Consider the following 15442-nt stretch of genomic DNA (forward strand, 5'->3'; position numbering starts at 1 on the left):
TATCTCTTGGCTGGAACGTTATAAAATAGTATTTTCAGTGTTTATTTCCTGTATTAGAAAGTTGTCGTTCTACAGTTTGTCCACAAACAATGTTATCATCTCTTTGTTTATTTTTCCACATAACAGTAAAACTATTAATAAGATTTGTATTTGCTTTTTCTACAGAACCCAAATCAATTTCACAGTAGCTATTGATTTCACAGCCTCAAATGGTAAGAATAAAAATGAACTTATTGTGTATGTATGTGCTGTGTTCAGTTTTAAGTGTACGTGTGTGTGTCTGTATCTATATCACTATTCTGCTTAACTTCATTGTATTATTGATTGTCTGTATGCCTGGCACCACCTGGAATCAGGATTCCATTTTGCTGAGCAACAGACTAGAGGCCAATTCCTGTCCAGAAAATCAGGGCAAACAGAACAGATAAAAATTGAAAAAGCTATATAGAAAATTGAAAAAGTAGAAGCAGTTTGCAAACATTTGTGTACTTTCTGATTTTTTTTGTTTCTTTATTATTGCTGAGAGAAAACTGGCTAACTTAGAAAACCCCATCGAGAGGGGCAAAAGAAAGGCGTTTCAGGTGGAGTGAGGCTGAAGTGGGCTGAAGCAGAGATAAGTTTTGATCCTCCTCCAAAGCTGCTTTCAGAATGTCATAGCACTTCTGTAAATTTCATCTTAAAAGTCTATATCATATTATAAAATGACACAAATTTACAAGTCTAATCACAGTTTCTTGCTGCCCATTTGATGCTGAAAAGGTTTACAACTACTACTGTTAACCTATTAAAATGTATTCAGAACATTGCAGTTTTATCTGATATAACCATGGTTATGTATATAGGAAATAAGTTCATTTTCTTTTCATGATCTTTTCTTTCTATTTCTGCTTTCTTAGATTTCTATCATTTTTAAGAGAGAAAATTTTTACATCATTCAGTTTTAAAGTAAATCTGATCCTTGCTTCAACAGGTAACCCTTCACAGCCTACTTCATTGCACTACATGAATCCCTATCAGCTGAATGCTTATGGCATGGCACTGAAAGCAGTAGGTGAAATAATTCAGGACTATGATAGTGATAAAATGTTCCCAGCTCTAGGTTTTGGAGCTAGACTGCCTCCAGATGGAAGAGTATCACACGAATTTGCACTGGTAAGTCAATGAATATTGTTTGAATTTCTTTACTAGAACAAAATTTTGGGAGTTAAGGTTGCAGTCTTAAGCAATTACTGGACAAGTAAAGAACAGAGAATGTGCTAATTCTTCTGTCTGAAAGACTATTCAAAGTTTTTCATTATAATGAAGTTACTGACAGAAATCCAGAGTGAAGAAGTCCCTGTAGGCCAAAAATAGTAATAAAGAAAAGTAATCATCTTTAACCTCAGCTCTAACAGCATGAGAAACAGATGCTTGAAAGACTTCAGATTGAAGCTAATCTATCTTAAGAAGCAAGTGAATCATGATCCTTGCGAGATATTCTTTCATTATTATTGTTGTTGTTCTCTCTCATTTTCTGGGATCTCTTTATCTTTTACAGGCTGCTAGTTTAGAGACATAGAGATAATTAAGTGGACTGTAAGCTGAAGTGACAAGAACAAATATGAGACTAGTCCATGTGCCAGTTAAGTTACAAACCTAATATCTAGCAGGATTTGCCAGAAAGGTTGATGTGTTATAACTGGTGCTTGCGTTTAGTGTGGATGTTTATCTACTTGCTTATTTTGAGTTTTTCATTCTTCTGTGAGGAGGATAAAGTTGTCAGAATTACAGCAAGCGTGGGTATATCAGGTGAGTTTTAATTAGATAGCAGCAAAGACATGGCAGAAGACTGGTGATTGTAGATGTGTATTTCTTCTGTCAGCCTGTGCTAGAAAACAATGGCACATGTCTTATCTCAAGGAAAGGTTTACCACATGGATAGTAATTTAAAACAGGTGCAATTGCAGATAATTTGAATCACAGCCTTTCTTTGGATTTTCGTGTAGCAAGTTCAAATATATTGACAAGTATAATCTTAAGGCTATTAAAACAGCAGACTTATTTCTTGCTACTTTCAGTTGTAAAAGTTGTTTCTAAAATCAGTTCAGTTAATTCATGAGGCATTGTACTGCTTTTAGAGAGGGAAAAAGAGCCTTTTTTTCATTCTTCCATATGTAAACATATATAGGTGTCTCCCATTTAATGCTAAGCAGTGTTTTCAGCACTCTCTTTTAACATTCTAGATCAATTCCATGAAAAATCTCCTTTGCTTTTCTATAGTTTCAGGGAGGTATACTCTACCTCAGAATGAGATACGGGCACAGTAAGCCAATGAGGTGTTGGCACATGAAGGAGAGTAAGGTGATTTGGGAGGATTTGAAGCCTTACGTAGATCATTTGTCTAGTCTGACATGGGTCGTTAATCTGGGATTGAGTTTATATGTTTGTATTGTCATCTGTAAATAGGTATCCTCATTGTAGAGTCATTATGGAGATAGGTAGTAAAATGCCTACCCAAAGAATTTAGAGTCCCAGCCATTTCAGTGGGTTCCCAAAGTAAGTTCCTTTCTTCATCTCTTTATAGGAGGTTGAAAATCAGTTTTCCAATGCAGAACAATGTACCAAAACAGTGAAAAGTTTATAGTTTACCTTATACTCACATAGTGTATGAACATCAGGATCTGGCTACCATTTCTTTTTTTCACATTTTAAAAATAAGAAATCATTGAGCCAGAACTGTGCTCCTAAACATGATTCCAATTTTACATCTACCCTGTAATTCATACCTTAAATCTACACAGAGAATTGCCAGTTACTGTTGCATGTAAGAAAGACTATTTAATTCCACTTACAATGGTATTTATTTCTAGGAACCAGTTCCAGTGATTCAGACTGCATATAACATGAGGCTGCTAGAACCTCCTTCCCCAGGCAGCTAACACTCAGAGCCAGCCATGGCACTTACACTAGGCATTTGTAGTAAACTCTCTGAGTAGATCCTAGAATGCTTGGGTCTTTGCCATTTAAAAATGTACACTGGGTAGTGTTCACTAGCCTACATTGTTTTTGCTTCATAATCAGTTTTCGTGATTAATTATCTCATATTTTCATTAGAATGGAAACCCTCAAAATCCATATTGCCATGGAATTGATGGTGTAATGGAGGCATATTACAGGAGTCTAAAATCTGTACAGCTTTATGGACCAACAAACTTTGCCCCTGTAATTAATCATGTAGCCAGGTAAGCATCACAACAGGTACTTCGCAGAAACTTCTTGTCAGTACAACTATCACATATAAAAGGCTAATAGTTAAATTATGCTGAACATTGAATAAAGTATTTACAGTTGTTTTGTTTATTCAGTGTAACGTGATTAACTTGTACATTTGAGTAGGTTTGAAGACCATGTGCTAGTATTATGCAGAATTTCATTGCTGATTAAAAATAAATACAAGTGATCCAGTTGATCCACCCTGTGTTAAAATCTTAGGAGAAATCATAATGAAAGAAAATTTTTGTGAGATCACTGTCATGTTCCTTTTTTGTCCTTTGGAGCACAGAATTTTCGCTTCACAGAAAAGACATAAATCTATCAAAAATTAATAAAATACATTTTTAAAATGCATATAGATTTCTTCTAATCTCCAAATGTCAAAAACATCAGCAAAATTTTCCAAGGCGCTCTGTGTCTACAATTCCCAGCTGGTAGTGGTACTGTTAAGACAATAGTAGGACAGCCACCATTGGGGAGCCATGGTGCTGTTATGCAACACCTCAGCTAACTTCTCAAAGTAAAACCCTTCCTGTGTTTGTAGAAGTTTCTTAAGGAGGATAATGTTGCCTTATTTTGGCATACAAGATCTTGACTTACAGTATCCTTCCATGTGTTGGTATAGAAAAAGCTCAGATAATTAGCTGAGTAACTACCTGAACAGGTTTTATATTATTTATAGATATAGAGAAAGAACTAATGTTTATAAAATAAAGCAGAAGGGATGTGTAAATCATTGTACTGTTAATGTTTTATTTATGAGCTTGCAAAATAGTTAATTGTTGTAGCAAGAAGTATTCATTCACTATCTGTTCTTGCTGTTGTTAGTTCCACAGCCCAATGAAAAATAATTTGCAAATTCTGTGGTGCAAAGAATTTTCTGTGCACCCCGGCATGGCTAGATGGTGGATTTCAGTTATTTATCATTAGGATCAGTTGTTCCATCTTCAAATCATACCATTCAAGTTATGTATATGTATATTCCATTGCTTGTCTTTAGCAACTAGCTGCTTCCTTTTAATCTTCGCTTTGACAGGGTTTCTCCAGTAGCAGTTTTCAGACTGCGAGGAAATCTGCCAATCCTTCTGACAGCTGAATTCCACGTGTGTGGCGTTCAGTGTCCGCATTAGCCATGTTAACTGGAAGTCAAACCCATTCACTTTCCTGGCTCTTTCTTCTTCTTTAGAACTATCATATCAGCTGAGCTGGCTGGTTCAGAATTTGGCAATTAACCTCAAGCCTCCGGTTCATTGCAAAAATTGAAATTAATGATCTAGTACCATCAAAGCATTGGCATAAATGGAGTTCCTTTTCTCACCAGTTGTTTCTCAGGAGTATTTGTCAACTTTTGCAGAATTGCGGAAGACTGCCACCAGCATTTGTAGTTCTTCCACTGAACTTTTGTCTAAATATCAAGTTGTTGCAAACTTTGGGAATTCCTTCTGGTGGTGAATCATACTACATTATAGTGGAAAAGCTAAGTATCTTCATAAGGAGTTCTACTGCATGATCATCCTTAATACAATCCACGTACCAGTAGAGTTTTCAGTAACATCATTTTCCTTCAAGGTTCAGTTTCTTGGCTATTCTGTTGACTGTCATAGACATGGTGGTAGAAATTATGATCTAACCTTCAATTACTCTCTTTGGACCTACTTTCAGTCTCAAAGAAATTTCTTCTTCCCACATCTCACTTAAAAATATGCCTCTGATGAAACCTCTGGAAACTATGTTATTACTATCCTGTTGTGATCCTGGAACTCGTCAGAAGGTCTTTAAGCAGATAATGAGTTTATTAACTCCCTAGGTAGGGGAAGAATACCTAAACTGCACCAGATTCTACCTAGTTTCTTCTGTCATCTCCCCTCCTCATGTAAGATCTTTCTTGCAAAAGACTTCAGAATGTTTTATTTTGTGGAAAATTTGAAATAACCAAATTTCTATTCCATTTCTTCAGTGTAGGTACGTAGACAGTTTTAAGTGCTCAGAAAGGATAATGAATTTTTATTTTACTCCCTCTGCAGTCATCAATGAAAAGATTATAAGTACCGTGGAAAAATGAGATAAAAGAATTCTCCCCATGGTAGGGAAAATGTGTTCCATAGTAGGTCTTGTTAATCTAGATATTTAATTATCAGTCCCTACTGCCAGCATGCAAATAGAAGGTGTTCAACAGGTTCATTGTCTGTGTGGCTTTTCTACCCATCTATATCTTGGGGAGGGAGAGGGACGAGTGTGATGACTTTATGCGAGTTGTACATTTCATTTCACACACAGTCCTCCAAACTCTTGCAAATGTTGTGGTTACAGCATCTTATTTATTGGCAGTACTCCCTTGCAAATGCACTCTGTAACATCAGTTAGAATTTTCTAAGCATGTGCAATCATCATGAGCATCATTAGAACTTACCTTGTTCAGTGGCATAGGCCTTTCATGTTCAGTGACCAATAAGGTAGTGAGTTCTTTGACAGTCATATTCTGTACTTGGGCATATATTCCACAGTGTTTATATGGAGGCTAATTTTTTTTTCATCCTGCCCTCTATACTGCTCATTGCCACTTTTATTACAAGGTTCTACTGTATTTGATTCCTTGACAGCACCAAGAGCCTTCATGAAAGTAGTAACTATATTGGCTGCTGTCAAGTGAAGCAGTAAGTGAAGCAGGCTGCTCCACACAAAAAAAAAAAGTTCTTCACTAACTATATGAGCCACGAAGAAGATTAAGGGAGTGGAACATCTCCCTTATGAGGAGAGGCTGAGGGAGCTGGGTCTCTTTAGCTTGGAGAAGAGGAGACTGAGGGGTGACCTCATTAATGTTTATAAATACGTAAAGGGCAAGTATCATGAGGATGGAGCCAGGCTCTTCTCAGTGACATCCCTTGACAGGACAAGGGGCAATGGGTGCAAGCTGGAACACAGGAGGTTCCACATAAATATGAGGAAAAACTTCTTTACGGTGAGGGTAACCGAACACTGGAACAGGCTGCCCAGAGAGGTTGTGGAGTCTCCTTCTCTGGAGACATTCAAAACCCGCCTGGACGCGTTCGTGTGTGATATGATCTAGGTAATCCTGCTCCAGCAGGGGGATTGGACTAGATGATCTTTCAAGGTCCCTTCCAATCCCTAACATTCTGTGATTCTGTGATTCTGTACAGGACGGTTTGACCCTTGGGAGTTGAAGATACATGAACTGAAGGCTTAGTTTCTAGTATGCAGGCCATAGAGTTCAGTGGGGCTGCTACAGACTCACTATCTTTCAGGACTTTCCAAATCTTCAAAAGCTGCTCATTTTCAAAGAGCAGTTGGTTCTTGGGTCCTTCGGCTGAGGTGGGACTGGAACGGCACTGGATATGTTTTGTCTTGTATTAGTGTACAGCACAAGGAGAAGTTTGAGTCTTGAAAGCACATCTGTGGGTGGTGCAGAGAGATTAGTATCTAAGCCAAGGTTGCAGGGTGCACGTTCAGCCATTTTACAAATGTGCACTTAAGTGGGAACTATAAATCTGCTAGCATGGTAAGCAGTAAGTAACCTGTTTTTGTAAGCCAAAAAAAAATTAATGAAATATTTATGCAAGGTACTGATTCCTCATAAATTGTGTTTGTGCTCTAAAACCAACCATTCAATAGTAATATATTCCCTTCATACTAACTATGGTTCCCCAGAGGTAATAACTATTAAATAACTTAGACTTTCTAACTACTCTTAATTCTATAACGGACATTCTGTCCATGCTCCTTGTGGTAGTGAAACAGTTCCCATTTTTCACTGATTCAATACATGTAGATTATCAATATCAATATTGTATAGTTACGGTTTTCTAGTGTTCTCATTTAAAAATAGAATGTCCATCTTAATTATGCATGTCTTTACTTTTGAAATCCACTGCATCATGTTTCTTTATTTTTGTTAGCCCTTAGTAGCCAAATTTTAAAAATACAGCTTGTTTTCATATTAGTTCCTTTGTATAAAGGGTTTTTTTACTACTATAATGTTGTTTTTTCTTCCCTTAGATATGCTGCTTCAGTAAAAGATGGCTCCCAGTATTTTGTTCTTCTCATTATTACAGATGGAGTTATTTCCGATATGGCTCAGACAAAAGAATCCATAGTGAATGTAAGTTTTGCTGAAAGTGTTGAAATTTAAAAGAATTATGTTTCTAGGAATTATTTTAGGCAATAAACTAAATCAGTTAATATTTCAGGCACTAAATTTGTTATATAAATTAAGCATTTTTTCCAAACAGCAAAAGTTCATTATGCCTAAAGACACAAAGACCAGAAGTTGAATCTCAGCTTAATTAGATAGTGTTCTGTGGGAAATGATACTCTTCTCTCTAACACTGTATGTTCATATGATTTTCCTCATCTGATTCTTGCCGCCTCCTTCCTCATGCACATCCCACCATGCAGTTTTTCACAGTGAACTGTTCGTTATCTTTCTAGCAATTGCAGACAGCTTTGATCCTCCCCTGCCTTTTTAAAAATTGCCCCAAACTTTCTGATCCCAAATGGCAAGCATACCAGTCATCTGATTGCCTTCTAAATAGTCCCCTGGAATTCTCAGTTTCTGCATTATTTTCAATATTTTTCTCTCCAAAACCTCTGTGCTTATAAGTAATATTCTGTATTATGAACAGGTTCCATTTTTCTTTTGCCTCTGGGAAATGTCAGGTGAAAGTACACAGAAACAGCTTCCAGACAGAGTTTGAAAATGTCTGTACTAATAGTTTTGAACACACCACAGTGGATCCTAGTTACTAGTGAAGTGGTGAGTGAAAAGCCTAGATTAAAATATTTAAGCATCATGTCAAAGTGAGTAGTGTAGAATTAGGCAGCGTATTTTTGAACCCACTTTCACTACCTCCTGTAGAAATTCAATACCATTCCAGTTTGTAGGGTGCATGTGAAAATATGACTGAAATTTTCTGTCTTTCACTGAGGAAGATGCCCTCAAGTTCTAGCCAGCAGCATGTAGACAAGAGTCTGTGTGTTAATAAGGACTCTGACAGCCCACCTGGGAAGTTTTGACACCCAAAGCTACAACTATGTTTGAAGCTACCAGTTTATTTCCTCTCCTCTTCCAGCTTCCAATATTAAAATAGGATAAACTGACTCTCGCTTTTAAAGGAGATAAGTAAGCTTTTAACTTGGAAGTTCATCCTCTAGTCTAGCCTAGAAGTTTGGAACATAGCTTCTTTTAGGTGACAAAAAGAACAGCTCTTGATTTAACTCACCCCTCAATTTCAAGTCTGTAAGAGAGCAGCAAGTCCAGTTGGCTGATATTTTGTAAGATTAAGTAATTTGCCGCTAAGACTTACAGAAAAAAACCTTGTTTCCAGTAATAGTTCATTTCCAGGAATAACAGCTGTTAGTCTGCAACTGTCTGGAAACACGGCAGATGAGTTGTTAGCTTGGAATGAGTGGAAGTTTGGGAATATTTGCTGTCTCTTCTTTTTATGAAGATGCACTCATTTTTCTGTATATTCCTTGAAGTGTGAGCACAGTATGCCATGACAGGACTAATTAAATGCTATTCAATATCATTTTTTTCAGTCTTAATAATATCGAAAATATTAAAAAGGGCAGTGATGTTCAGTGCAGCTTGATATGTATAAAACTCAGGAAGGGTATATTTCATTTTTTAACACTAATTGTGCTTTTAGGCATCTTTCTCATTACAGCATCTATGTCAGACACATTCTGTTTTACCAAACTGTTTAAAGGTTATGCTGTCATTCAGGGACTGCCAACGCTTGAGTTTATATGCAGAAGTTTAACTCTTTGTCTTTATGCTGTCCTTGCCACTTACTGTTTCATATACGTTGTATCACATAACACTGTGTCTGTGTGAGTACATCTCTTTAAAGGATGTTTTCTTTACAATCAAGCAACAAGATTCTAGAAAACATCTGAAAAACAGACAGTGTTCTGTTCTAAGAAATGCCTTCATGTCTGGAAGATACTCTGTACTCACTATTAGTGACTTACACAGTGCACCTTAATTCAGTTACAGTTACACTGTATTCATGGCCCTGAATCACAGACTGGTTTATGTTGAAGGGACCTCAAGATGCCATCTTGTCCAGCCCCCCTGCTCAAGCAGGGCCACCTCAAGCTGTTTGCCCAGGACCATGTCCAGACGACTTTTACTGTTATCTTCACTAGCATATCAGTATTTAACTAACAAGGGATTATTAATTTTTTTTTTACTCTGTTACAAAATTTTAGCTGGAAGATTGACTATGTAGTAACAGTTTGTGATGAATTTGCATTCAATGTATAGTATATAGTGTATAATGTATAGTGATGTAGAACATTACATAGTGATTATGGAATGGCGTATTTTCATTCTTTTAAATAGCAAGTTTACAGTAATTAACTGTAAATCTGCTTAAAGAAAGTTGGGTTTATATGTAATATTATGATAGATGAAGAATAGGAAATGGTAATGATGTATCTAAAACGAGAATATCTTGTAAATGAGGGAGAAAACCACTTTTTATATTCCAAAAGAAAAATATAACAATATGTTCTAAAACCACTTGACTTCAGACTTCAGTGAAGCAGAGTTTAATTTAGCAGGAAGTCTACATGTATAATTTTTGGCCAGTGTATGCTCCTGTTTGAAATGACTGTAAACATTTCACAGTTCATCAGAATATCTCAATAAGGAACAGTTGTCAACCCTGACATTTGGTAGATTTTTTTTTTTTAGGGTTTTTTTTAAAGTTTTTTTTTAGTTTTTACACTCCTCAACAGAGGCAGTTTCAGATTGTTTCTGTAAACTAGCAGATAGCTGGTGCTACTATCAGGGCAGGAGAATCCAATATTTATGATACCGTCTTTGTAATTTTAAACGTTTTACAGAGTTTATGCAGGGAAAGCCAGATACTATCTTTGCCTTGTTTCAGTGAATGAAAAAGATTAAGTAAAATTTAAAATCTTACCAAAGCCAGTTTGATATCTTGTTTATTTTGTGGCATGTATGACTGACTTGAATGAATTTTCATTCATGGAAGAAATATAAGATACATATTGCTTAAATAGGTGATTTATTCTCTTGAGAAAAATTGGCATAACATCTGTGTAAAAAATAGTGTCACATAGTTCCAAGCAGCCATGTAATATCGAGAAACAGCAAAGTACATTTAGATAAATGTCAAACAGTCATTAGGTACATATTTGCAATTATTGTCAGTTTACCAAAGTTTCTAACATAAATTTGTCATCTTAATTGTCGTATTAGTTAAATCCTAACATAGTTTGTTGTGTTTAATTATGATCCTATATGATTCAAAGACTTTATAAGGAAAAAATAAATTAAAATAATCATCTGCCTTCATCCAAGATGTTTCGTACCACTTAAGCAGACAGTTTACACCACTCAGCTTTTTAGGTAGAAAAAAACATTGTTCTGTAAAACATAACTTCTGCATGTTTTTTATTCAGATTGTCCTCAGATCTCACATATTATTGGCAGAGGTTACGTAATGCATTAAACCTCTTTTTCTTCTTCTTTTGAAGGCTTCAAAGCTTCCAATGTCAATAATTATAGTGGGGGTAGGACCAGCAGAGTTTGATGGTAAGTGTTCTAGTGTTTTTCCTAGAATTTTTTCTATTTCTTGACATTTTAGTAATATGTGGCTTTTCAAACAAATATTATTATTTAAAAGAGCATAATATGGAACAAGCAGTAAGCACTGTTGACATTTCCAGCTGGATTGATTGATAACTCAGTATGATTACAAGCTACCATGTGGAGCTGTGTAGCCCCTCAGGCCCTCTGTTCAAGTCACAGAACCATATGGGGGCTCAGCATTTACAGAGCTCCAGAAGATGAGTGGAAAAAAAAAACACAGTAAAATAAGTATATTCAAGTAATGTCAAATTTCTTCAACTCAACAGAGATATTTAGTGGCCTTGTGAAGTGTCAGTTGACTGGAAATATTGATCATCTTTTCTTACTGCAGTAATAAAATACTGAGAAAAATAAATACATTTGAGGAGGTTATCTGGGTTAAACTGGATTTCACTAGATAACAGCAGTGAGCCTTCCTGTGTAGCACCATTGAGAGAGTATTACAGCAGGAGAGAAAGTACCAGGATTATTTACATACTCTTTCACGTGATGTTGCAGAACACCATTCTCTATTGCAATAACTAAGCTGCTTCCATTATTTGGACTAATTTATTAAGTACCATCATGTATATCACTGCACTATGAAGCGTAGACATTCCCTGTATATCTACTGCTCAAAGTCCTGCATCCTTTCTTTTTAATTCTAGTGCTTCTGGTTAGACAGTATGCCTTCTTTTGTACATTAAATATACTTAGTACTACCACGGATGTAGAATATAAATAGTCACTAATGACTGTACATGTTAATTCTTGAACAAATATTCTAAGAGTATGAAAACAAGAGGGAAAAATAACACAAGGAAAATAATTTATTGAGGGTTGGCTTTCTTACGCTTTTTGGCAAGTGATGTATTAGTGATAATTTTAAGTATCTTGTTCCTTGAAGAGATTGTCCAGGTGGATGCTTACACTTCAGATAATTGCATGCCACAAGCAATGAGAAAAGACAGTTTATTTTCATAAATGCATATGAGGGAAATGTGCAAATTTCATTTTTCCCCTGAGAATTCCAACTTAGTCGTATCTCTCACCCCTCCTTTGCCTTTTCCCTTTCTCCCTGTTTGTCTAGTCCTTGGGTCTGCCCAGGCTCCCCTTAACGCAGTCAGGACATGTAGATTCTGTCTTCTTTTTACTTCTGGAGGTTGTCTTTGCAGGGTTCTTGGCGTGTTATTGCTATTGATTTTCTTAAGGCAGGATTCTGTTTGTACTGGAGGATACAGTTTCCATCTTTGGACCCACACTCGATGAGTATACTGCCTCAGTGAAATTCACCTATTAGATTGTCACCGAAATCGGGATTAAAACCTCTTAACACCAATGTAGCATTAAGAAGCAGGCACATCTTTATTGCAGCGCTGGGCAGCACGGGGGGTAGCCCCTCCAAAGTCGTGCGCGCCCCCCTCGATGATTCACCTCATATTTATACAGAAAAATATTACATATTCATCATGTATCCAAGGACGCCTATACATATTCATATCTTTTCCCTGAAAAGGCGGTCTTTATTATAATGAGTTCCGAGAAATCATTTCCATAGTCTCTGCCTTTAACTCCTCCTGGTTACGCACGCGCAGTTTCTCCTGGTGGTTGTGGGCTGTGGTCTCTGAGATGAAGGCCGTATGTCTTCCTCGCTGTGTACTTTTCACCTTTTCCTTCTTGTGCAGGCGTAGTAGTCCCTTGGCTCTCAATCAGGTCTCAGGATCAGATCTAGTTGGTCTTTAACATGTTGCAACTTGTCCATCCAGTAACTCCATTGTATTCAACTAAAGTCCATGACGGTTTCTAACAAGAAGTCCAGCAACTTATCTAATGGGGTTTCTATGGTTACCTACTTCAAACCTAACGGTGCCTATGGTTACCTGTTTCAAACTTAACAATTCTATAACTAGCTTTACAAACTCTAATACAGAACACAAACTTATCATTTTATAATTAAATTGAATTTCTTTTAATTTCAACTATTTGTAACAAGATGTGTGCCAAATCTGTTGTCCCTCAGTGTCCGAGAGGGCAGAGAAATGACTTTTCCATCTGCAGAAATTCCTTCTGGAAAAAACAACAGACTCCATGTCTGATGTGGATGCTGAAGAAGTGTGTGTGTAGGAGGGTGTATGTTCCAGACACTCTGTCTTACAATTCAAATGCCAGTCAAGCCTCAGTTCTGCTGTAGAGAGACTAAGCTGCTCCTCTCCAGGTATCACTGCCCTCTAGATCTCCCAGCCACTGGGGGCTACCAGAGGGTTCTTAAAAGTCTGGAGCTTAGATAGATGCCACATACATTTGGCAAAGCTTTGCGTAAGGACGTGAGGATGACTATAACAGGACAGATCAGGAGTCCGTTTTGCCCAGTATTCTGTATCTGACATGGCCAGAGGTGGTTATCTAGAGAACACTAACTGAATAAGCAGATATGATACTTCCCTGAATACTGTTTTTAGATTTGAATTTCCTGAGCAGGATGTGCTTTATGTCTATTTTGGAAATTTTCAGTGGATCTCTCCTTCAAATACTTGTTCAGTCTCCTGGTTTGAACACATGTATGTTTTTTGCATCAACAGCATCATCTGGCAACGTGCTCTGCAGACCTCCTAATTTTTTCTTTGCTCAAACATGCTCTTTTGTTTGGTTTGAACTTGGCTTCTGATAGCTTCATTTATGCTTTTTAGTTCTTGCATTGGAAGAACTAGATTTTGAAATGCTGATTTTGGTGAACTCAGCCCAGTTTGTAAACCCGTGAGAAGCTCAGTGATGCAGGGCTTTGATTTTCATAGTGTATGCTGAAAAAAGGATTGTAGGATTGCAGATCCAACAGCTGAGCAATAGTCTGTGATCCCAAGTCCATCCATTTCAACACTGACTAGAGAACAGGTATGCCTTTCTACCTAGAATGGCTTCTGGGTATCTGGACAATTTTAGTTTGCCTGAATCCTGTTCAGAAGGATAAAAGAAGAGTTACCCAATATATTTAATAATTTTTTTTAAGAACTCCTCATTCCTATGCATTAACAGTCATACTTTTCCAGTATGCCTGTGAGTTATTACCTCTTTGTGCCGTATCCTATGATATCTTCTGTAAGAATAATTGCTGAAGATGAATTCTTCTCCACCTATGAAAGTATAAATGTAGCCTTACCAAAACAGATATACTGGCTAGTTTGAGAGCTGAAAGGATAAGGACCTTATCATGGTCTGTTTTGTTCTGAAGATGACCATAAAGGCAAAAAGTATGTGTTGTCAGCATGAAAGAGTGCAAAATAACTACAAAGCATGATGCATTTTATGGTGCAAATGATCTTAAAGAGTTGCGTAAACAACAATTGTTGGGTTTGTTGTTCTAAAGTGTAAACTGACTAAAGTTTTTCTCAGTAAGATTTTTTTTGTTATGTAGCTGAACTCATAGATTAATTCATTTTGTTTCTTTTTTTTTAAGCTATGGAAGAACTGGATGGTGATGTAGTGAGGATTTCTTCAAGAGGAAAGTTTGCAGAAAGAGACATTGTGCAGGTGGGAGAGAAATTTTACTCTAATAGTTAGATTTTACTGATCCTGTTTATTTTGAATTCTTGTTTCTATCTGTAGTCCTGCCTTTCATTTTACCTTAGCACGGACATACTTTATCTTGGGGTGTTCATAACAAGCTTGAAACTCTCTGTGATACCTATAAGCCTTTATATAACACATAGTAGTGGATTTGCATTCATTAGGAAATTACCCCTAACTGGAGCACACTGATGTAAAGTCTTAGGGCTGTCTGATACAGCCATGGGAGAAGAGTTAGTTGCTTCTGTACTGCAATCTCACTATAATTCCATAAAGAAAAACTGCAACTTTTGTGGAAGTCAGCAATACCTAGTCCTCTAACAAGTGCATTTGAGATGCCTAGTGTATCTTTCCTTGACTCCAACTGCCAGACCAGAAGACCATGAGTGTCTTCCAGTTCCTGTGTTGCATCTGCCACATACGATCATGCAGATGTCTCATACTTTAAGGAATCTCAGATGCTAGCTGGCACGGGTTGCCCAGAGAGGTGGTAGATGCCCCATCCCTGGAAACATTCAACGCCAGGTTGGATGGGGCTCTGAGCAACCTGATCTAGTTGAAGATGTCCCTGCTTATTGAAGGGAGGGTTGGACTAGATGACCTTTAAAGGTCCCTTCCAACCCAAACCATTCTATGATCTGTGTTTATGTGTCTGAACCAAGCCCTAAGAGTGCTACTCTCATCTGCATCCCACGCACACCTCCATTTCTCTGCCAAAGTCCTCTAGGTCTGTTCCCACTCTCTACAGTCGTTCAGTCCACCTAGTAGTTGTCATTCAAACCTAGACAACCACTGGCAGGGTGGTATAGCAGTTTTGCATGCACATACACACCCACTATAATCGCCCTTCCCTTCAGAGCTACAGATTTCTAGAACTCCACGGGTTGTCCAAACTATGTACTTCAACCATGCTCCAGGCACCCCATCTTGCCTCCTGATTACCTACCCCCCTGCCCAAGAAACTTCATTTCATTATTACTTTCTTGATCAAATAAATTTAGCTATGCA

The 15442-nt window shown here is 37.2% G+C and overlaps 1 protein-coding gene across 5 annotated transcripts in view; it reads left to right on the forward strand.

The window, feature by feature from the left end:
• CPNE8 (copine 8) overlaps positions 1-15442 on the forward strand; it is a 106789-nt gene that overhangs the window by 84070 nt on the left and 7277 nt on the right. For all 5 annotated transcript variants that reach the window (XM_068401191.1, XM_068401186.1, XM_068401187.1 and 2 more), the window contains 6 exons: positions 166-212; positions 971-1152; positions 3094-3221; positions 7267-7369; positions 10780-10837; positions 14325-14398. In XM_068401191.1, coding sequence (XP_068257292.1) covers positions 166-212; positions 971-1152; positions 3094-3221; positions 7267-7369; positions 10780-10837; positions 14325-14398 — 592 coding nt within the window. The remainder of the gene's footprint in view (positions 1-165; positions 213-970; positions 1153-3093; positions 3222-7266; positions 7370-10779; positions 10838-14324; positions 14399-15442) is intronic.

Source organism: Nyctibius grandis, chromosome 5, assembly GCF_013368605.1.
Source record: "Nyctibius grandis isolate bNycGra1 chromosome 5, bNycGra1.pri, whole genome shotgun sequence".
NCBI classification, from domain to species: domain Eukaryota; kingdom Metazoa; phylum Chordata; class Aves; order Nyctibiiformes; family Nyctibiidae; genus Nyctibius; species Nyctibius grandis.